General features: G+C 54.9%; 5 protein-coding genes across 5 annotated transcripts; 3 read left to right on the top strand and 2 right to left on the bottom strand.

Annotated features, from left to right (window-relative positions):
* Positions 1–159: 159 nt before the first annotated feature.
* L969DRAFT_92655 (uncharacterized protein) lies at positions 160–1,073 on the top strand (the record flags this gene model as incomplete). Its single annotated transcript, XM_014714546.1, has 5 exons — positions 160–204; positions 259–337; positions 391–671; positions 717–886; positions 938–1,073. 5 exons carry the CDS (start codon positions 160–162, stop codon positions 1,071–1,073), a joined length of 711 nt encoding a protein of 236 aa, XP_014570032.1.
* Positions 968–2,050, bottom strand: L969DRAFT_85195 (uncharacterized protein). The gene is made up of 5 exons (XM_014714545.1): positions 1,949–2,050; positions 1,886–1,893; positions 1,764–1,828; positions 1,620–1,713; positions 968–1,566 (listed from the first exon to the last, which is right to left on the bottom strand). The coding sequence occupies exons 1-5, from the start codon at positions 1,985–1,987 to the stop codon at positions 1,107–1,109; spliced, it is 666 nt and encodes a 221-aa protein (XP_014570031.1). The 5' UTR covers positions 1,988–2,050; the 3' UTR covers positions 968–1,106.
* A 48-nt stretch (positions 2,051–2,098) lies between these two features.
* On the top strand, positions 2,099–3,665 carry L969DRAFT_22073 (uncharacterized protein). Its single transcript, XM_014714263.1, has 4 exons — positions 2,099–2,213; positions 2,269–2,546; positions 2,601–2,751; positions 2,810–3,665. Exons 1-4 carry the CDS (start codon positions 2,138–2,140, stop codon positions 3,364–3,366), a joined length of 1,062 nt encoding a protein of 353 aa, XP_014569749.1. The 5' UTR covers positions 2,099–2,137; the 3' UTR covers positions 3,367–3,665.
* Positions 3,440–5,179, top strand: L969DRAFT_92652 (uncharacterized protein; the record flags this gene model as incomplete). Its single annotated transcript, XM_014714544.1, has 9 exons — positions 3,440–3,658; positions 3,713–3,785; positions 3,837–3,996; positions 4,051–4,155; positions 4,207–4,380; positions 4,429–4,639; positions 4,689–4,771; positions 4,821–5,038; positions 5,085–5,179. 9 exons carry the CDS (start codon positions 3,440–3,442, stop codon positions 5,177–5,179), a joined length of 1,338 nt encoding a protein of 445 aa, XP_014570030.1.
* A 74-nt stretch (positions 5,180–5,253) lies between these two features.
* L969DRAFT_92651 (uncharacterized protein) lies at positions 5,254–12,613 on the bottom strand (the record flags this gene model as incomplete). Its single annotated transcript, XM_014714543.1, has 7 exons — positions 5,254–5,403; positions 5,456–5,754; positions 5,801–5,864; positions 5,914–9,031; positions 9,080–10,781; positions 10,833–12,164; positions 12,220–12,613. The coding sequence occupies 7 exons, from the start codon at positions 12,611–12,613 to the stop codon at positions 5,254–5,256; spliced, it is 7,059 nt and encodes a 2,352-aa protein (XP_014570029.1).
* Between the last annotated feature and the right edge of the window lie 51 nt (positions 12,614–12,664).

The raw sequence follows: 12,664 nt of genomic DNA, 5'->3' as shown, positions 1-12,664 counted from the left end.
CGTGAGGAATAGCCTGCCGGCACGTTGACAATCTGAGCAACGCCTAGCCTTGCTCGTTGAAGGACTTCGCGCACTGACCGCCCTTCGAAGCGCGTCGATATAGTAACGCGCCATGGTCCGACTCTGCAAGTCGGTCGTCCTCCTTACGCATATAGCCGGATGACTTATGGACCGGCATGGGCTCGTTGGCCTCGCATCATCATCGTCAGTGCCTACCAGACGTTCGACTATTGTGCGAGCTGAGGTGACAGCCGGCAGTATACCTCTGTCGGCGCCAGCTATGGCGTTTTCTCTTTACTGGGCTTGAAATCACTGCAGATCAAGGACGAAGTGATCGGTGAGCTAGGGTTGCATGCGCAGTATCGAAGTACCGACGATGATTTTCCTTAGCAAGCATCAGTGGGAACGATGAGCTGGGACAGATCGTCGAGCAGGTGTTGCCTCTAGGCATCCGACTCATCGATCTCAACGTGTCAATCTCCAACATCGCTTTTCCTTTGGCCGCCTTTTCAGCACTTGGCGGTCTGACGCTGCTCCTCGTGCTCATCTTTAGCATTCTTGCTCTCTTCCGGGATATCTATCGATTCGAAACCGAGAGAGCGCCAAAGATAAGGTCGATCCTGCTTGGAGCCTTGCTTCCTGCCCTCTTCGGCATCTCTATCTGGGCGATGGTAACGCGATCGTGTTCGACAGGACACCTGCTGATGAAGTGACAGATCGTTGTCGCAAAACAGGACATCATCATTACCGATCCGTATTTCGACGGTTCGATCATCAAAGAAACCCTGTCGACCTTGTTCAAGGTCCATCTGGAATATCGTCACTATCCGCTGCTGTTTTGGACCTGCTCGTTCGCGTTTGCCACGTCGTCCCTCACCTTTATCGCGTCAGGCTGCGCTGATCGCCCCTTTTTGCGGAGCTGATGATGAGGGTGCAGCTTTCTGATCAACGTGAGACACATCAGTATCATGCGTGCGCACGTCAGAGCAAAGGAGCAAGCATGGGCGCAGAGGTCGCCAAACGAAAAGACACCCGCGAGTCCTCAACGCGACTCGCGCATCGACCTAATTTGACAAGGGAAACTCGCGAATGCATGCCCGCTGCTCTTACTCATCGTAATCGTCGTCTGCTCCGTCTCCGTCTTGGGCCGGTCTCGCCACGATGGCAACCGGTGCTGCTTGTGCAGGCTCGTCTTCCTCGGACTCAGACTCGCTGTCCTCCTTGATCGCCGGCGGTGCCGCTTGACTGGGAGATTTGGGCGGAGGTATAGGCCTTGAAGGCCCCATGATCTTGCTCAGACTAGGCGGTAGATACTCGTGATCTCGTGGATCACTATCGCCGTTGGGCTCATCATTAACTTCGTCTGCGTCTGCTTTCATCGCTCGGGGTGCAGCCAGTTTGGCTTTACGCGGCTTTGGCGAAGGCTCGCTTGAATCCATAGTTGAGTCTTTCGTCGTCTTGGCTCGCTTTGAGGGCCGACCCTTGGGCTTGTCCTCGGCGTCGGGTATATGAGCCACAGCATCGGCGAGAAAATCGAAAGATTCGACTTCTGTTATCACGTGCTTTCTGCGGTGACACCTTGCTCAGTCAAAGCCACGCCAGAACGCGAAGAGGCTGACAGATGAACGTTGGTGATCTTACGTGAGCCGAGTGATCGAGCGTGTTCGAGTGACTTCTCGAGCAGGTCTTGCAAGAACATCTCAAGCGCTTTGGCTGTGTTTGCTCGGATGAGCACGCGTCGTCCGCGCAGCAAATTGGCTTACAGACTGCCACAGGTGCTGATGCCGCTACTTTGCCAACTTCTTCGTCCTGTTGCATAATCTTCTTTCTGCAGCATCGCATTTCTACGTCAGCAGGTCGTCAAGTTGAGATCTTTAACACTTGCATCCGAGCCTGTCGCGCGATATATGAGCTCTGAAGCCGAGAGCACCAGCGCGGAAAGACTCACGACTGGGAATGCTGTCCCTTTGCCGCGCTTCATGGCCATGGTGGCTCGCTGTGGGCACAAAAACGAGCAGTCGCCTTGGTCAGAGCGCTAAAGAGCGACGCCACCTCGCGCGGATGTGCCCCCTTTTGAGTTGCGAAGGCGGCGGCGGCGGTCAATCTAGCGCGGGCCACAGTCTGCCAGAGCAGAGTGATGGCACCCCCGCGAAGAACAGCAGAAGCAGCTCGAGAGCTATGGAACGAAGATATCTACCAGCATCAGTGGGAAGGCAAGCGTTTCTCGGTTCAGCTCGTCACGCTCGGGCTCACTTGGCGTGAGATCAGCTCCACATGGCCAGCAACAGGGCTTTCCTACCGAGAGCAAGCGAGATAAGCGTCGGCGGGACATGATCGAGCGGATCGAGCGGTTGCGCCGGGATGGGATCGAGCGAAGGGAGCCCATCTTCCACGAGTTGCTCAATCAGATCCACGAATCTCATCTGGCCCTGCTGGCTCAGCCTGCACCCACCCACCCAGAATATTTGCTCGGCTTGCACGACCTGAGCGTCAAGAGAGATCATCTGCTGCTCGGCGTCAAAGCCGAAGCTCGCCATGGCCTAGAAGTCAGTCTGGCCATCATGGGCGAGTCTGACGTAGCTCAAGTGTGCATGCTGCAGACTGCCAAACGACTTTACGAGACTGAAGTCGATAGAATAGAAGAAGAGTACGAGCAGTTCAAGCGCGGCATCAAGGACAGACTCATCGAAGCCTGCGAGGAGCGCACACGCAAACTACGCGAAGAGAAGGAATCCCTCGAAATCAATTTAGGCTCGTTTCTAGACGCGTTTTGACTTGCCAACAAGCTGATATGCCGTTTTCCGAGCAGATGCCCTGTTTGACCCTCAGCCTAGACCGCATGCGACTCGGCGCTTACGGCACGGTGCCCCCCTCCAACGCGCCTCGCCTTATCCGACCAGCACAATCGAAGCTTCGTACGATCCGCCGCCCAATGCGATAGGACTGCCCCATCCGTCAATGGGTGGTCACGGATTGGGCCTCGATATGCCCGATACACTGGATGTGCCCCCGCTGTCAAATGGCACCGGCCACCTCGATCCAGGCTATCTCTACTCGGTCCTACCCTCCTCGCCACTGCTGACGTCCATGCAGCTCAGCGGACCGGGATCGCACCACCTGGCAGCGAACCATCAGATGACTTTGCTGTCTGCTCTGCAATCGAGCACAGGCCACCAACGGTACAGAAAGAGAGGACAAGCGCCGGGTTTGCCTGGTCCCACGGGAGCGATGCACATCGTACCGGGCCGATATGATCAGACAATCAAACCTCTGCAAGCGCTACGTGGTCTGGCGGGCGATGAGCTTGGGGAGGATATAGAAGCAATGCGCAGGAAGAAGAAGCGGACAGGAGGTACAAAGATGTAGCGTCATTGCTTGTGCAGACGATGCGCGCGGGTTCTGGCACCAGCGGCACGAGCACCGTCCTCGCAAAAAGCGCATGCCAGACTTTACAAAATCAGGTTCGATCATCCTCGTACAGCGATTGGACTTAGCGCGGCCGAAGCACCTTAGACAAAGGCTTGTGAAGAGGACCATCGGCGGTGGCGATCGAACTTGTGTGGGCCCTGACATGATCTCCCTCGATCAGGTCAAGGACGATGTGCGCCTGTTGTATATTGTTATCACCTCAGCTGCCCCTCTGCGCAATGAGACGTCAGTCAGCCGACGCGCATTGCCCACGTAGCTCACTGATTTCGCGCACTGCCGCAAGATGAACGAGGCTACGAGCAGCAGCGCCGTGGCAGCTCAACAGCCAACATGCATCATCGTCATCGGCATGGCAGGCAAGTGCACTTGGGAGTCCTTGAACTGGGTCTCAAGTGCTTCGTGGCCAGGCTCTGGAAAGACGACATTCCTGCAACGCCTGAATTCCCATCTGCACAGCCAGTCGAAGCCTCCCTACATTCTCAATCTGGATCCTGCCGTCAGTCATCTACCATTCAAGGCCAACATCGACATACGGGACACGGTCGACTACTCTGAAGTCATGAAGCAGTGCGTTTCCTCTTTCTTGATGGACAATCGACGTGAGCTTACCAAGGCTGGCAGGTACAATCTGGGGCCCAACGGCGGGATCCTGACCGCTCTCAACCTCTTTACGACCAAATTTGATCAGGTACTTGGCTTTGTAGAGAAGCGAGCAGGCTCGCACAAGCAAGTCCAACCTCAAATCTGCTCAGATGAGCATGTGCTGACATTCCGCAGACATGTCCTGCTCGATACCCCAGGACAAATCGAGATCTTCACGTGGTCTGCATCCGGCGCAATCATCACAGACTCCCTCGCATCTTCGTTGCCGACTTGTGTTGCGTACATTATCGATACGCCCCGAACGACCGCGCCGGCGACCTTTATGAGCAACATGCTCTATGCATGCTCGTAAGTCATACCACCTCCCATGCTACCCCTGATTGAACTTACTCGCAGGATACTGTACAAAACTCGGCTGCCGTTCATCCTCGTCTTCAACAAGACCGATGTCACACCTCATCATTTTGCGCTCGAGTGGATGCGCGACTTTGAAGCCTTTCAGGATGCATTACAGCAGAATCGACAATCTACAGACGAGCCCGGCTTCATGAACAGCCTGCTAAACAGCATGAGCCTCATGCTCGACGAATTCTACAAGCATCTCCGCGTAAGCTCTCCTCCTTCGTAAGCTACACACGGTTGACCAGAATTTGTAGGCCGTTGGCGTGTCTGCGATGACCGGTGCAGGCTTTGATGACTTTCTACGAGCAGTCGACGAGGCGCGCAAAGAGTATGAAAAGTGCGTGCCACCAGGCCTACCCTAGCCCCTGACTCATGCAGGCAAGCAGCGATTATAAGCCTGAACTTGACAGACTACGAGCGGAGAAGGCGGCTCAGAGCGCAAAGAACAAAGATGAGCAGATTCAGCGGCTCGTGCAAGATATGAAGCTCTCTGGCGGTCAGAACGAAGTCCTTTCCAGGCCGTCCGTACGTGCAGATCCTGCCGCAGTTGGTCCCGACGAGCTTGATCAAGATGAAGACGAGGGCGAGCTTCTCGAAAGAGATGGTGCGTGGAGCTGACTCTTCCCGCTCGTGCTCATTGTACCTTACAGACGAAGGGGCGCCGCCGCCACGCATCCCTGGGCGCAGGCTACCTGGCGGGATATATGAAGATGATAATGGAGGCCGATGGCCAGCGCCACGGTAATCGCTGTCTCTCGAATATCGATGATGTTGTTGTCTACCACAAAGCAAGCAACTTGCAATCTTCTTTGGCACAAATCAGGCATTGCCCAGCACTTGCGAGAGGAGTGCCATTCTGACAAAGAGGCCGTAACGCATTTGTCGGATGTAAGCAGCGCGAGAATCGTAATCGACCTCTGGGTCAATCTCATTATTTCGCGGCAGCGGATGCATCACTATCATGTGAGTCTGTACACGTGGCAATCAGCTGATGCGGTGACTCCAAGCAGATGGAAGGTACCTTTGCGCGCGACATGACATCGTTGTTGACCACGTAGGCATCCTTTACGGCTTCGTACTCGCTCTGGTTGGCGAAGCGTTCTTGCTGGACACGGGTGACATAGAGCACATCGGTCGATCCGATCACGCTGTCTAGGTTCGTCGTTTCTGTGAAACGTAGGTTCTGGCGTCGTGCTTCAGCCTTGACGGACTCTGGCATAGGCAGCGAGGGCGGCGCGACAAAGCTGAAAGTGACCTGATACAGACTGAGCAACTTGACCAGACTGTGCACCGTACGGCCGTTCTTGAGGTCTCCCACCACTATAGACGCTGTCAGTGCATCGCAGATGATCGAGACGGCACTTACTCGTTACCGTCAGGCCATTGACGGTACCAAGCTCTTCTCGAATGGTGTACACGTCAAGCATAGCCTGCACTCTGCGTCAGCAATGGCTGCAAGCCCGTCGTAAAGCAGCTCACCTGGGTGGGATGCTCGCCAATTCCATCGCCAGCACTGATGATGGGCACTGGCGAAAATTTGGCCGCTAAGGACGTACTGCCCGGCTCAGGATGACGCAAGACAATCGCATCGCCATATGAGCCGAGTGTTCGGACAGTATCAGCAAGCGATTCGCCCTTCGTGACTGACGATCTGTCTGCAGTGACCGCAACGACTTTACCGCCGAGACGGTTCATGGCAGCTTCGAACGAGGCAGACGTCCGGGTCGAAGGCTCGTAAAATAGCGTGCACAGGACTCTTCCGCGCAGAATGTCGATGGCTTGATTGCGCTCGACCTGGATGCGCATCTCGGTCGCAACGGTAAAAAGCGAATGCAGATCTTGTCGAGTAAACTGCTTTACCGACAGGATGTGTCGACGCGAGAAGGCGGCAATCGGTGCAAGACTGCTCAAAGCAGGCGTCGTCGTCTGCAGGCTGTGCAAGAAGGTGGACGAAGCAGTTGGCTGGGGCGGCGCGCTGGATACGACAGCAGATATCATTGATTCCGGGCCGCTGACCTTGGGCGAGCGCGTGATCGAGGTGGGAGGCAATGCTTGGGTCGGAGACTTCAGCAAACCCGCAGACAGTGGCATTCCCGTAGCCAGCTTGGTAGAATCTCCGACGCCGAAGAGGGAAGGCCGCAGCTGATTCATCGAAAAGCGGGTAGATTTGCGACGGCTGATCACCGCTGGTGCTATGTCATCTGCGAGATCTCGTCCGAGTGGGGTCTTTGACATGGCATTACCGTCAAGATAGACTGTCCTGCCGCGAAGGACAACGCGGTGCACGGAGCCGGTGATCTGATCCTCTGCCAGAGGCGACCATGTCTCGCTGCGCAGACCTCGAGATCGTCCACCGATCTCGAACTCGACGTAGCTATCCTGCTGTGGCGACAGATCGAAGATCGCTCGAGGATTGGTACTGAGTCTAGAAGTGATCTGCTCAAGCGTCAGGCGACCCTGCGATACTGCCCAGAGCAAGAGATGAATGGCGTCTTCGACGGCAGAGGCCGCAGAGAAGCTCTTGCTCATCTGCTTGGCCAGCAGGTATGGCGTCGCACCGACAGAGAAAGCGTCAATGAGCTCCAGGTTCTCCCAGAGTACAGCCTGATCTGCTTTGGTCGGCAAGCAAGTCGTGCCAGGCAGATCTTCCGAGGCGAAGAAGAGCGCATGTATGGAGACATCGCAAGTGACCTTAAGATCTTTTTGCTTGCTGAGAGCAATCAAGCTGATGTCATCTGCAGAAGTCACATCGGCGACGTGGATGCTCCTGCCGTGCAAACTTGCGAGTAGAAGGATTGATGCGAGATCAGTGGACTTGGCATCTGTAATGATGGGCTTCTCTGCTGGCCAAGCACCGAAATGTGAGACCACTGCTGCGACTTTGTTGACTTTGGGATCGTTGAGGCCCGTAAAGGGGACGTAGAGCGACTTTGTGCCATCAATGACTTCAGAGACGAGCCGCATCGAATTGCGAGGCGTAGCGACAACCGCAAAGGCGTAGTCACAGTGCGAGGCGCCGGAGGCGTTCGCCCGTGCAGTGTCGAGCGACATTTCGTCCTCAAGATTGTTGGCAGAGCCAGTGGGCACAAACTGAATGGCGGTAAAGCCGCCGCTGATAGCAGCGCGAGTTACTTCCTCCACCGCTGTGCAGTCTTCAGCAGCCAAGCGAGGGATGAACGCATGCAGATCGACAAGACCCGGCAACATGACAGTCGGCACGGCGGTCTTGTAATCGACAGTCGAAATCTGAAGAGTAGGCTTGCGAGCGAGGGCTTCAACAAAGAGCTTGGCGCACTTGACATTCGTCAGCAGTGGAACAGCGAAATCAACAGCCATTCTGCGAGAGCGATAGCCTTTGCTCATGTAGCTCGCCGGCCGTCGATAGCGATTCTTTGAGGGAATCGAGATGAAGAAGTCAATCAAATTGTCCGCAATATGCTGCGTGAGAGAGTACTCAGACTTTTGCGCATGTGCTTGATCCTCATCGCCAAGCGCTTCGAGGTATTTGACAGGAATACCGTGCTCTTGTATGAAGTCCGCTGTACCAGCAGTGGCAAAGATGTTGAACCCGAGGCGATGGAGCTTTTGCACGGATGGCAATAGCTCCATCTTTTCCTTGTATGAGCCAATCGACAATAGGATGTTGCGGTTGGGAAGAGAAATGCCTGATGCGAGAAGAGCCTTGAGGTAGGCTTCATAGCGATCCTTGCCAAAGCACGCGACTTCGCCTGTCGATGCCATTTCGACGCCGAGTATGGGATCAGCGCCGGCAAGTCGGCTGAAGCTGAACTGCGGCACTTTCACCCCGACATAGTCTGGCGGGAGATCGAGAGCGGGGTAAGCCTGGACTGACAAGCCGAGCATGACATCCGTTGCCATTTCGATGGCATCCACGCCAGTGACCTTTGAGACAAAGGGAAACGAGCGTGCTGCTCGGACGTTGCACTCGATGACTTTGATCTCATTGTCTTTAGCGAGGAACTGAATGTTGAAAGGCCCCGTCACATTAAGCGCGTTGCCGATCTTCTGTGTCGCAATCTCGATGCGCCTGACTGTTTCGGGATCAAGATCCTGAGGGGGCAAGACGAGCGTAGCATCGCCAGAATGGATACCTGCATTCTCGACGTGCTCAGAGATGTAGTGCATGACCATCTTGCCATTGCGGGCAACGGCGTCCATCTCTATCTCTTTAGCTTCTTCGATATACTTTGAGATGACCACGGGGTGCTCTCGCGAGACAGCTGTCGCTTGCGTCAAGTAATTGCTGAGATCGTCAGAGGAGTAGACGACGTTCATGGCAGCGCCAGAGAGCACGTAGGATGGACGAACGAGCACCGGGTAGCCGACTTTGTTGCAGAACGCGTGCGCGTCTTCCATCTCTGCCAGCTCTTTCCAGAGAGGCTGGTCGACGCCGATCTGGTCAAGCATACGCGAGAACTTGTATCGGTTTTCAGCATTATCAATCATCTCTGGTGATGTGCCGAGGATTTTGACGTTTTGACGATGCAAAGGCAGAGCAATATTGTTTGATGTTTGACCGCCCATGGAGATGATCACTCCGCTTGATCGCTCGGCCTCGTAAATGTCCATGACCGTCCTGATCAGTAGTGTTAGCCACCTGTTGACGATGCTCATGAGAACCTACTCGACGGAGATGTTCTCAAAGTATAGCCTGTCAGCTTCATCGTAATCTGTACTGACTGTCTCGGGATTGTAATTGACCATTACTGTCTTGAAGCCTCGCTTCCGGATCGTTCTAATCGCCTGTACTGCGCACCAATCGAATTCGACAGACGATCCGATACGGTAGACACCGGAGCCAAGGACCATGATGCCTTGGTCATCAAATGTCACATCGTCCTCTAGTCCATTGTAGGTCATGTAAAGGTAGTTGGTAAAGGCTGGGAATTCTGCTGCGACAGTATCGATCTGCTTGACGACTGGGATCACGCCATATTCTTGCCGCAGACGGCGAACTGCGAGCTCATTCGAGCCAATTGCCCGAGCGAGCTGACGATCAGAAAAGCCCAGCTGCTTAGCATGTCGCACCATGCCTGTCGGAATCGAGCTGGGGGTGTGGCGAGAGAAGATACGCTCGAGGTCGACGATGTGCTGCAGCTTGTTGAGGAACCATTTGTCGATCCGGGTAAGCTCCCAGATCTTCTGGACAGAGTATCCCTTGTGCATCGCGTTAGCGATAGCAAAGAGGCGCTTGTCGGAAGGGTTCATGAGCTCTTCGTCAAGACTGTCGGTGTGGTCGTTGAGACAGAAGCCAGCAAAAGATGGATCAATTGATCGAATCGCCTTCTGAATGGTCTCTTCGAATGTCCGGCCAATGGCCATGACTTCACCGACACTCTTCATGCTACTGCTGAGCGCTGTGCTGACGCGAGTGAACTTCTTGAGATCCCAACGCGGAATCTTGACCACTAGATAGTCAAGACTGGGCTCGAAGCAGGCTGATGTCTTGAGCGTGACAGAGTTCTTGATCTCGTTCAAGGGTATGCCAAGGCCAAGCTTTGCCGCGATGAAGGCGAGTGGGTAGCCTGTCGCTTTTGAAGCGAGCGCAGATGAGCGCGAGAGACGAGCGTTGACCTCAATGATGCAGTATTCCTGCGACTCCGGGTTCAGAGCATACTGGATGTTGCACTCGCCAACAACGCCGAGATGGCGAATCACGTTGACCGCGGTCGTTCGGAGCATATTGTAGTCCGCATCTGATAGCGTCTGCGAGGGGGCAACGACGATCGAGTCGCCTGTATGAATGCCCAGAGGGTCGAAATTTTCCATGTTGCACACAGTGATGCAGTTGTTCCGGCAATCCCGCACGACTTCGTATTCGATCTCCTTCCAGCCTTTCATGCTCTTTTCGACGAGAACCTGCGGCGACGTTGCGAAGGCCTTGCTGAGCAGTTCCAGTAGCTCTCCCTCGTTGTTTGCAAAGCCAGACCCTAGTCCGCCCAGAGCGAAAGCTGCACGAACAATGACAGGATACCCGATCTTGCGAGCTGCAGCGACAGCCTCTTCCACATTGACTGCAGAAGCTGACTCGGCACACTTCTCGTTGATCTGAAGCATCGCATTTGCGAACATCTCCCTGTCTTCTGTCGTGATGATGGTATCGATGGGTGTTCCGAGGACTTTGACGCCAAGCTTGGCGAATTCGTCTTTGAGCTTGATACCCACATTGAGCGCTGTCTGTCCACCAAACGTGACGTAGATACCATCCGGTCGCTCGTGCTCTATGACCTTGCGTACAAAGTCTGGCGTGACAGGCAAGAAGAATACCTTGTCGGCGAGACCTGTTATGTTAGACTGCGTCGAAGCGATGTTCGCGTTGATGAGCACTTCGGATAGCCTGTCAGCTATCGAAGCCGTACGAAAACAGAAGCGCTTACCTGTATAGATGCCCTCCTCACGCAGAGCCTTGATACATTGACTGCCCGAATAGTCGAATTCGCCAGCCTGGCCGATGGAGAGACCGCCTGAGCCAAGGACGAGTACTTTGCGGACATGCACGCGCGGATTCGCCTTTGCATTCTCTGCCGCGATGCCGCCGGGGATGACTGGCATGACGAGCTTGCCAGCGTCTGCGCATGCTTTGACATTGTCGATGAAGACATCAAAGAGGAATTCTGTATCTCGAGGACCCGGTGTGCTCTCTGGGTGAAATTGCACACTGAAGTAGGGCAGATCAGTAGCAAAGATGCCTTCATTCGATCCATCATTTGCGTTGACGAAGAGTTCCTTCCAGCCTGACTTGAGCGTCGAGGCGTCCACTGCATAACCGTGGTTCTGAGAGGTAATGTAGCAGCGCCCCGAAAGCATGTCTGTGCAGGGGATATTTTGACCTCTGTTGCCGTATTTGAGCTTGACAGTAGAGGCGCCAGCAGCTAGCGCAAGGAGCTGATGGCCGAGACAGATGCCAAAAATGGGTTTGTCCTTCTTTTCCACGGCCACACGGATACGGTCGATCGTCGCAGAGACTGTGACAGGATCTCCAGGTCCATTGGAGATGAATAGCCCGTCAAAAGGCTCCTCATTGGGCGAGTTGAAGTCGTAGTCCCAGGGCACGCACTTGAGCTCGATACCACGGAGCACAAAGCATCTGATCTGATTGTATTTCATGCCCACATCGAGCGCGATGACTCGTAGTGGTCGTCCGGACGGATGCAGCAGAGGCGCCGGCGCCTTTGGTATGCCATCAAAGTTGCCGGGCGAGTAGACTTGCGGCGACCGTCGTGAGACTTGCGCTACAAGATTTCTCGCATTGTGGTCTTCTAAAGGACAGTCTAAATATGCAGCCCGCCACGATCGCTGAGCTGATGGCCTGTTGCTCGGAAAGGCTCTTGAGGCGCGAGCAGGTAGCGCAGGTGCGGCAGGATTACGCGCGAGGACTTTTCCAAGAAAAGTGCCTTTCTCTCTCAACTTCTTTGTCAGATCGCGCGTGTCGATGCCGTAAAGAGCGGGTACACCTTGCTCTTTGAGCCAAGTGGCGAGCTCCGAGCTTGCAAGATGGTGCGAGAAGTCGCTGCCCTCTCCGGAATAAGAGCCTACAACCAAACCGGCAACGTGGATACGGCTTGACTCGAAGTAAGCTGGCAGCCGCGCCGAGTTGAGGTCTGATTGTCTTGGTGGTACACCGTACGAGCCGACCAGCGGGTATGTGATGACGAGGATTTGGCCAGAATAAGATGGATCCGTCAAGGATTCAGGGTAGCCGACCATTCCTATCCGTGACATAGGTCAGGGGCAAGGTTGCGCAAGAATCAACGTTTGACTTGCCTGTGGCGAAAACGCACTCTCCAGAGATGCTCTTACCCGTTGCACCGAATGAGACACCTTCATACGCCGAACCATCCTCGAGCTCGAGCACCATGCGATCTTTTTCTCTGAAGCCACTCTCGCTGATTCCCGCTTCCAGCCAGACCGAAGGATGAGGCGAAGTGACAGGCTCGGAGGGGCCTCTGAGCGCTTGCGAGACATGATGCGCACGTCTAGCCACGGGCGAGGCTGCACCAGAGAGCGACACGCTCCTCGAAAGGTCAACCGAAGGCGTCACCGGTAGCACGCTCTCCGACGATACATCCCCGCCATTCGTCATGCTGTGCTCGTTCTGGCGAATCAGACTGGCGTCGCCGTCGGCTATAATGGCCGCTTGCTCAGCTTTAGCAGCCATCGCTCTGCCGCCCATGCGCGACAAAATTTTCTAGAGACGCGTTAAGACGGG

Source organism: Mixia osmundae, assembly GCF_000708205.1.
Source record: "Mixia osmundae IAM 14324 unplaced genomic scaffold scaffold_2, whole genome shotgun sequence".
Classification (NCBI taxonomy): domain Eukaryota; kingdom Fungi; phylum Basidiomycota; class Mixiomycetes; order Mixiales; family Mixiaceae; genus Mixia; species Mixia osmundae.
This window is presented reverse-complemented; position numbering and strand designations above follow the sequence as displayed.

Bases quoted from the DNA above. Each gene is read 5' to 3' on its own strand.
- L969DRAFT_22073 (XM_014714263.1), top strand. From the start codon at position 2,138: ATGGCACCCCCGCGAAGAACAGCAGAAGCAGCTCGAGAGCTATGGAAC. The intron at 2,214-2,268 runs GCAAGCGTTTCT...GCGTGAGATCAG, and splicing joins CTACCAGCATCAGTGGGAAG to CTCCACATGGCCAGCAACAG. The intron at 2,547-2,600 runs GTCAGTCTGGCC...TGCATGCTGCAG, and splicing joins AAGCTCGCCATGGCCTAGAA to ACTGCCAAACGACTTTACGA.
- L969DRAFT_85195 (XM_014714545.1), bottom strand. From the start codon at position 1,987: ATGGCCATGAAGCGCGGCAAAGGGACAGCATTCCCAGTC. The intron at 1,714-1,763 runs GTAAGCCAATTT...GAGCAAACACAG, and splicing joins ATCAGCACCTGTGGCAGTCT to CCAAAGCGCTTGAGATGTTC. The intron at 1,567-1,619 runs GTCAGCCTCTTC...GTGTCACCGCAG, and splicing joins AAGATCACCAACGTTCATCT to AAAGCACGTGATAACAGAAG.